The 7,915-nt window shown below is 54.5% G+C and overlaps 1 protein-coding gene across 1 annotated transcript in view; it reads right to left on the bottom strand.

The window, feature by feature from the left end:
- The window catches only part of SALL3 (spalt like transcription factor 3), a 19,205-nt gene extending 11,864 nt beyond the window's left edge, over nucleotides 1-7,341 (bottom strand). The window contains exon 1 of the mRNA XM_042911104.1: nucleotides 7,260-7,341. Coding sequence (XP_042767038.1) covers nucleotides 7,260-7,341 — 82 coding nt within the window. The remainder of the gene's footprint in view (nucleotides 1-7,259) is intronic.
- Between the last annotated feature and the right edge of the window lie 574 nt (nucleotides 7,342-7,915).

Raw genomic sequence — 7,915 nt, 5'->3', positions numbered from 1 at the left:
TTTACGTTTGAAATTGGCCTTTGTATTTCACAAATAGAAGTTATGACATCCATCATTTAACACGGCTACAGATTTTTATTTCAAGGTAAAACTGTGTCAGCGAGCCGGTGTAACAATAGTACAAGGATACAAGAGTGTGCGATTTATTTCCAAAGCAATTAGAAATGCTTTCTTTAAGGGAGGGGACTGAAAACCCAGCATTATAATCATCATCGCTATTGCCAAAGTAATTTATTTTTTGCATCCTGCCTGTTCAAGGATGGAGAGACTTCAGGCTGTAAACAGGCCGGGCTGAGGCAGGCATCTGCAGGGCAGGGGCCAGACCACAGGGAGGGAAGACAGCCGCTAACCCCTTCGCCAGCAACCAAGGGTCTCCCCCCCTCCTGGGCAACAAGAGGGTTTGGTGGAGGCTGCTCCCGAAGGTGCCCAGAGCGTATGCTGGACCCGCGGCAGGCCCTGTGAGGAAGAGGCTGTTCCAGGAAAACTCTCCTTGGGCCTTGGTCAGACATGTACCGGCCGTGGCTTCAAGCTGGGCGTTGGTGCTTTAAGGCTGAACCCGTTCTCCTGAACGCGGTCGGGGGAGGGAAGAGAAGAGGGGCTGAAAAATAAAGCTGCTTCAGTTTACGAGAGGAAATGCATAATTAGTTCACAGCTATCCCCACACTTGCTACTCATACTCAAGGTTTTTGGGGCTTTTGTCACTGTTCGAATGTTCTCGAGCAAGTTCTGTGTTGCTCGGGTCTACAGAAGGAAAATAGGTCCCGCAGCCTTTTAAAGAAAGCCTCTAACAAAAGAACCCCTACCACACCAATCTAAAAAATAAGACACACGGGGATTCTTTACGAGAAATGTTTCCGTTCTTAGGCACAGATCCCTTGACGGGAAAGGAACCCCCCAAACCGTTTCATTATTCTCAGTCTTAATGCCTGCTGTTACATAACGCGTATCGTGTTTCCACTGTCTGAAAGTGCATGACAGTCTTCTGAGGGCCGAGGTGGCAGACGACAGGCAGAGAACCCACACTCGAGACCATCTTCTTAGAGCCACAAGTGAGAAGCACTGTGGCGACAGATTTAAGAATATCTGAGCTTCCCTCCATGTCAAGCGTGGGTCCTTGCAGGGCTCTTCGGTTTTCTCTTTGCAGGAGCACAGTACCTACTAAATAAGCTGCCCAATACAAACACGTGGTAAACAGGGGTTTATAATTTTGGTTACCAACCCCAGATACCCACCTTTGTCCTGCTACGCTTCTGCTACCCACTTTTAATTCTCTGCCATGAACAAAAGGATCGTTCAGTGCCGGGAAAGGGATGTTAACTTCTCCACTTTAACTGGGGACCATAAAATGCCACGTGGGCCTTCGGGAAAGGAACAAGTACTTTCTCATTTGCCTTTACCACCCCTTAAAAATCTAGAAAGCATTTTTCAAGTTTTCCTAAATTGTTAGAAGACACTTCTTTTCTTGCAAATTAATTCTTTTTAACTCCTTATGATAGCTTTGAATCCCATAAAGAAAGATGAATTATCACACACTGAGCCCAAGCTGCGAAACAGGAGGGGACAAATAGAGACCCCTACTGTGTTTAACAATGTAGAAGAAATTCCAGACGCAATAGAAAAATTTTGTCCTTTTCCCCGGACCTCCGAGCTTGTGCACATGGCGCTGAACAGTGGGGGGCGCTCTGGTTATGCTGAACGCCAGCACTGACCCGCGCGCGGGCTTCTGTCGCCTCAGTGGCCCACATCTCAAATTTGTTAAGTAAGGACCACCTGTGGCACAGTCACCAAACGTCCTCTGCCTCAAACCTCTGCAGGTTCTCATGGGGGGGGGGGGGGGGGGGGGGACACGGTTCCCCTTATGGAGTCGCGCAGGTGGAGTGCAGCCAGCCACACACGCGGCCCGACCTCGGCTCGGACGCCTCGCGCAACACGAAGGTGTCTGCTACCCTGTGGGGGTCGCACAGCGGCCGCTGCCTCCGGATGGTCCGGCCCGTGCCCACACGGCGAGGACTCCCGACATACGGCACCCGGGCGACCCAGGTCACCCAAAACCTGGTGAGGGGGGCAGACAAGGTTCGTGTGGGGTCACTTCTGGGGAGGACGAGCACGGTGTAGAGCCACACGTGACCGGCACGCCTCCTCGGGAGTAGCCCACACGCGCAGGAGCCAGAAGTGAGCGAGACCCCGTAGAAGCAGACACACCTGGGTCTCAACAGCCCTGGAGAAGCATCAGTGCACTGTGCCCGGGAACAGGGCTCCGACGTGCTGGGCGCAGCCGCCCTGCACCCGGGGCTGGGTTATTAAATCATTTCCGCGATCTGTCGGCACCTTACGGCTTTCCACGTATGCCAAAAACCACCTGGGAAAAGCCAGCGCCCTGGGTCGTTGAGGCCGGCGGCTCCGCACGTACAGAGCCACACGACGGAATTAGCAAACGGCGCCGCCTCGCGAGAGGGGGCCCAGGGAGGCCCACGGATGCGGACGAAGTGCCACGGCACCTGCAGGGTTAATTACACAGTTCAAGACGGAACGGCCGAACAAAAGGAAACCGTCCTCTCTTCTTTAAGAACCATAAACACTTGTGCCGGAGGAGATGGGCATTCGATAAGCCGGGCGGCACGGAGCAGGCTCGCGGGTCTCCAGTTAACACTCAGACCCAGTGTTAACACTTAATAGAACAGTGTTGAGTCCGGCTGCCAAGGTCAACAGCACAGATGCACTAATTGTATTATGAGCTTGACATCTAGTGGCCACCCCTGGCAGGGCAAAGCAGGCAAAGGTTAAATCAGCAAGGCCTGTCACGGCGCCTCTAACTACCCACCTTCGGGGAGAGCCGGGGCCCCACACTCCGCAGCCCTGCCTTTCCCGGGCCCAGGCTGGTGGTGCGGCGGGCCGGGCTGGTGGAGCGGGGAGCGGGCCGCAGAGGCAGCCTGAGCAGACCGGGGCCGACTGGAAAAGACAGGCCCACGGAGGACAAGATTTAGACACCACAGTGGTGCCATCAGGTCTCCAGTGGACACTTCCGCCGAGGCGAGGAGGTCCCCTTTAATTAACAAACAGATCAATCTTAATCTCTAACATAAATAGAGCCCATCACGGCATTTCATTATTTCAGTTAATATTTTACACTTTCTGTAACATGACTAGGGCTATTTGTCTGCTTGGAAACCACACTGACAGTTAGCTGCATTTTAAGTCCTAAAACTGTTCAAATAACAAGACAAAAATCTAAGAGCAGGACTTTTTTTTTTTTTCTTTTCACGTAAGAGTGTATCTAAAGCAGTATTAAAGCACTCAATTTTTACACAGATTTTACACATGTGACAACTCGCCACGTGCTGGACTCCAACCTGCCCCACGGTGAGTGGGGCCGGGTCTCATCTTCCTAGGATGTTTTGGTCTTATTCTGGCAACTGGTCTACAAATCATGTAGGAAAATAAAAAGTAACAGAACAAAAACAACTTCCTGCTGTATAAATATCATGCAAAACGTATCCTTCTTAAAGCTACTTTGCAACATTAAGAGACAGTGCATTACCTCATTAGCAGCGAAGACTTATTTTGCTTTAAAAAAAAAAAAAACCCACCAAAACCAAAACCAAAACCCCCTGTGTCAATTCTCACACTTAAGAATGCTAAACTCCTACTAATGCTCAGTGCACACAACGGACGCCCTGGCTGGATCTTCGTTGACTTCCCCGGGATATTCTCAGAGCTACCTAGAGATGAATGGCAAACCCTCTCAGAGGTTCCAGTTGAAAATGAAATCTGACCCACTTTTGCCATCATCGTGTATGCAAACAATAATCAGCTTGCCTTCTTTTTGTGGCTCTGAACAGATCTAAAAATACTGGATTATGCATGTGTTGTGAAGTTTCAAATGTACATAAAAAACGCCTAACTGCCACATAATCACTTCTTTCTCTGGAAGGTGGGAATTGGCGAGCTTTGTGTTGACCACCCAATTAGGCATTTTAAAATAGGTTAAGTTTTTAAAATGTTATTTTTAAGATAAATATTTGCAAATTCTTCTTTTCCTTCCTCCTCCGCTCTCCTCAGTTACTTTTCACCTTTCATGTTTCAGAGAAAACAATCTGCCTACGAATGTTAGAAAGTGGCTTCTGTATTGTTTCCTTTTGGAATGCTGAATTGTAAATGCGGGTAGTGGGCTGGGGGAGCACTCCAGGCAAACCATGCACATACAGATAAAAGAAAAGGGATCTCCTCACCGAGGGCTGGTGGCCTCCTTTCCCTTAGTTTAAACACAGTCTGTGAATACCACTGGTAAATTCTTCAATCACATGCTCACCACATTTAAAAGGATTTTTAAGATAGCCATATGAGTGTAAGTTGGCAGAAAACAAAAACACTTTGAAACAATTAGTGCTAACAAACAAAATCCAGGATGGCAAATTGTTTTAAATTACAACACGCTTTTGTTGTTCCTTAAATACAGCTTTTCCGTGTAACGACAATAAAATATACATCTTTATTAGGACGTATTTAATACAACAAAGGACAGCGGTACCACACTTTCTTAAAGTTCTCGGTAGGGGTATACATACGTGCTGTTCCGGCAGAAGTTTTAATTAATTTTTCTCAGAAGAAAAATATTCAGCTGGCTCAAAAGGTTTCACTATTGATGGCACACATTCAACTGAATTCTGAGGCTGCATCACATTCACAAATAGGAATGAAATGCTGCCATCTCAGAAGACAGTTCTCACAGGGAACGTTTAGTCTCCGGCATCCTTAAAATAAAATTCTACAACACGGTCACTCTAGAACTTACCATCGGCCATCACTACCTTTCCTCCTTTTAGATACGTTGTCATATTTCATTTCTGCCGCGGAGATCAGGTTTGGGGAACACTGGAGCTATTTCTGGATTGCTACCATTTCATTGCTTGCCTCAACACCAAAGCCTGGGAAATCCTTTTCTTGGGGAATAAACTCTTTTTACTGTAAATTAACATGGCTGTGCCCTGCTGCCAGCCCCTGTACTGCACTGAGAATTCTGCGTGTATTTGCATTATCGATAACCTTCCATTTTACTTCACGCATCTCCTGCTTTCATTAACATCTCACGCCCAAAGTGATACAAAAGAAGTATTTACTTTGTTTCCACGACCCTGCAAACTAACTTGGCTCTCTTCTAACTTCAGGCACGGTCTGTTCATTTCCAACAGCATTTGACAAAATTAAAATTTCCAGGATATGTGATTCAAGTTGGGAGTAAGGGAGCTTTCACCAGCACTTCCCTTAAGAAAAATATTTTCGTTATCTTACTCACGACGGTCACGACAGACTAGTACATCCGCGAGCATTCCTCGAGTGAGCAGTGTACAGGCTATCTTTTATACTCCACCAACAATCAGTTCAGAATAATTAAATAAGAACTTATTTTTTTAAACAGTTCCCCCAAAGTACCCTTAAAACAATCCAGGAAACACACTACTTGAGGAAGGCTCAGCCCCAGACAGGCTATTTCTGGCCTGTTGCAAAATACGATCAGGAACTGTGGCAATGTCTTGACTACAATTCCCAGCGACGGTGGAAAACACCAGCTTGACAAACTTTAATCGGACGACGACGGGTGAAAATCCCGAGTAGGTCTCAGCACCGAATAAACTGGGTAAGGGCAAGGATCCAGAGGCGGACTGGTAAATAATTTGCTGCATCTTGGGTTTTCCAATGTGGGCTACACATCCTTCAACGTGTTTACACTATCAGCTCACCGGGCTCCCGGCTCTGACGTGGAATTAAAAATGAATAGCAGGGCCTCGGCTTGCTAATTGTTAAACACGAGGGGTTTTACTCTATTAATTAAAATATGCTTTAATAGAAGGAGACAGTGCACATTTTGATAAGGAGCCTACAAAGCGGAGAAGTATTTACATTGTTGCATTTTGGGGCGGCTGTGAAAGCCGAGTTTAAGCTATTCAGCAGCCACAATAATAAAGCTTTAAAATTCCTCGCTGGGATGCAATGTAGTTCTTTTGAGGGAAAGACTGTCTTTCTCATTCGGCAGAAATAAATCCATTCATTTGATCATGTAGTCATTGAGGCCAATACAAAACAAACCAAGTGTGAGAAATTCTATGTGATGAAGTAAACAAAACAAAAAAAAAAAAACCATTTCCATGACAAAAAGATTCTTTGTCCCTAATCTACCCACCATATGCAAGCGTTTCTTTTTAGCATATCTGCCGCTCTCATCTCGGGTGCCCGGGCTGCACGCGGGGCTCCCCACCTCCACGGCCACAAAAAGACCCGGGCGAGGCCGCCGCCCGCCGCCCGCCGGCTCCCGACGCGGACACGCACCCGTGTCGCCAAACTTTCCGGCGCCGCGTGATAAACTTTTCTGTCCTTTTGTTTCCGTGCGCACGGCCCGGGGCTCGCGGCACAAGGACGCGTCTCCGCGTCGGGGCTGCCCGGCCCCGCGGCCAGCGGACCGGCCGGGCAGCCCGAGCCCCGCGCCGCCCACGGGGACACCCGGCCGCTGCCCCCCGCTCGCCCGGCAGCCGCCGGAGGGAAGCCGGGTCTCCCCCGCCCCCCCCCCCCCCACCCCGCGCGCAGGGACCACCCCCAGGCCGCGGCGGGGCTCGCCCGGCTTCACTCCCGGGGCGGCCACGAGGAAGGCCGAGCCCCCGCAGGCTTCGCGGCCCTCGGGGCACACGAGGCCGGCGGGCCGGGGCGGGGTGGGGGGTGGGGGCGGGCCGGCTGGGGGGGGGGGGTCGGGGTCGGCGGCCCCGCTCCAAGCGCGCACCAGCCCCGGGGCCCCGGCCCCGAACAAAGCTGCCCGGGCGGCCGGCCTCCCCGGCCCGGAGTCCGGCGGGAGGTGAGCCCGGGACGAGCCGCCGCCACTGCCGCCGCGCTGGCCTGGGGGGTCGCGCGGTAGCCGAGGCCGGGCCCGGCGTCCGGACCCGGGGAGCCCGGGGGTTAGCGCGGAGGCTGCGGCGCGCGGGCTCACCTCCCGTCGCCCCCCCCCCCACCCCCGCCCCCGCTCCACTGCCTCCCTCCCCCGGCAGCTCCGACCCCCAGCCGGCCCCGAGCCCCGCTGCGCCCGCGCGCCGCGCCCCAACTCCCGGCAGCCGAGCCAACTTTACTTGCCCGCAACTCCAAGCCGCGCGCTCCGGGCAGGACCGGGGTCCCCGCGGCCGGTCCGCCGGGGCCGGGCACCGCGCACCGGCCCCGCGGCCGGCGGCTCCCCCAGCCCGCGCGGCGCCCCGCCGGCCCGACCCCCCGCGGCCCCTCACCGTGCTCGGGAGCCCCGTCCGGCGGCGGCAGCTCCTCGTCCGACTTGAGGTGCTGGGGCTTGGCCTGCTTGCGCCGAGACATGCTGCTAGCGGCGCGCGGGCCCCGCGCGGGGCATCGGCGTCAGCGGGGCGGCCGGCGGGGACGGCACGGGGCGCGGGGCGCGGGGCGCGGGCGGCGGCGGCGGCGGCGGCGGCGGCGGCGGCGGCGGCGGCGGCTGCGCGGGCCGCGCATGGGGCTGAGCAATTAGGCTGGTGAATAATGCATGGCCATTAGCGGCGGGCCGCGCCGATTGGCCGGCCTCCAGCGGCCCCGGCGGCCTATGCAAATGAGGCCGCGCTCGCAATTAGCGGCCGCGCGGGGCGAGGGGCGCCTGCGGGACCCGGCGCGGCGGCGCTCACATCGCTCCGCGGGGCCCGGGCCGGCGGGGCGCGGGGCGCGGCGGCCGCGCTGCCCGGGGCGCAGGCGGCAAACTTTGGCGGCGTCCGCGCGGCGCCGTCTCCGCCGGCGCGCCGGGCTCGCCCCTTTATAGAGCGTGTGCGCCGCCGCCCGCGCCCCGCGCGCGCCCCCCCCCCCCCCGCCGCCGCCGCCGCCGCCGCCGCCGCCGCCCGGCCGCCCCTCCCGGAGCGAGCGGCCGCGGGCAGGGCTCCGGCCCGGG

This window comes from Panthera leo, chromosome D3, assembly GCF_018350215.1.
Source record: "Panthera leo isolate Ple1 chromosome D3, P.leo_Ple1_pat1.1, whole genome shotgun sequence".
Classification (NCBI taxonomy): domain Eukaryota; kingdom Metazoa; phylum Chordata; class Mammalia; order Carnivora; family Felidae; genus Panthera; species Panthera leo.
The sequence above is the reverse complement of the archived record's forward strand: the minus strand, read 5'-3'. Positions and strand labels throughout refer to the sequence as shown.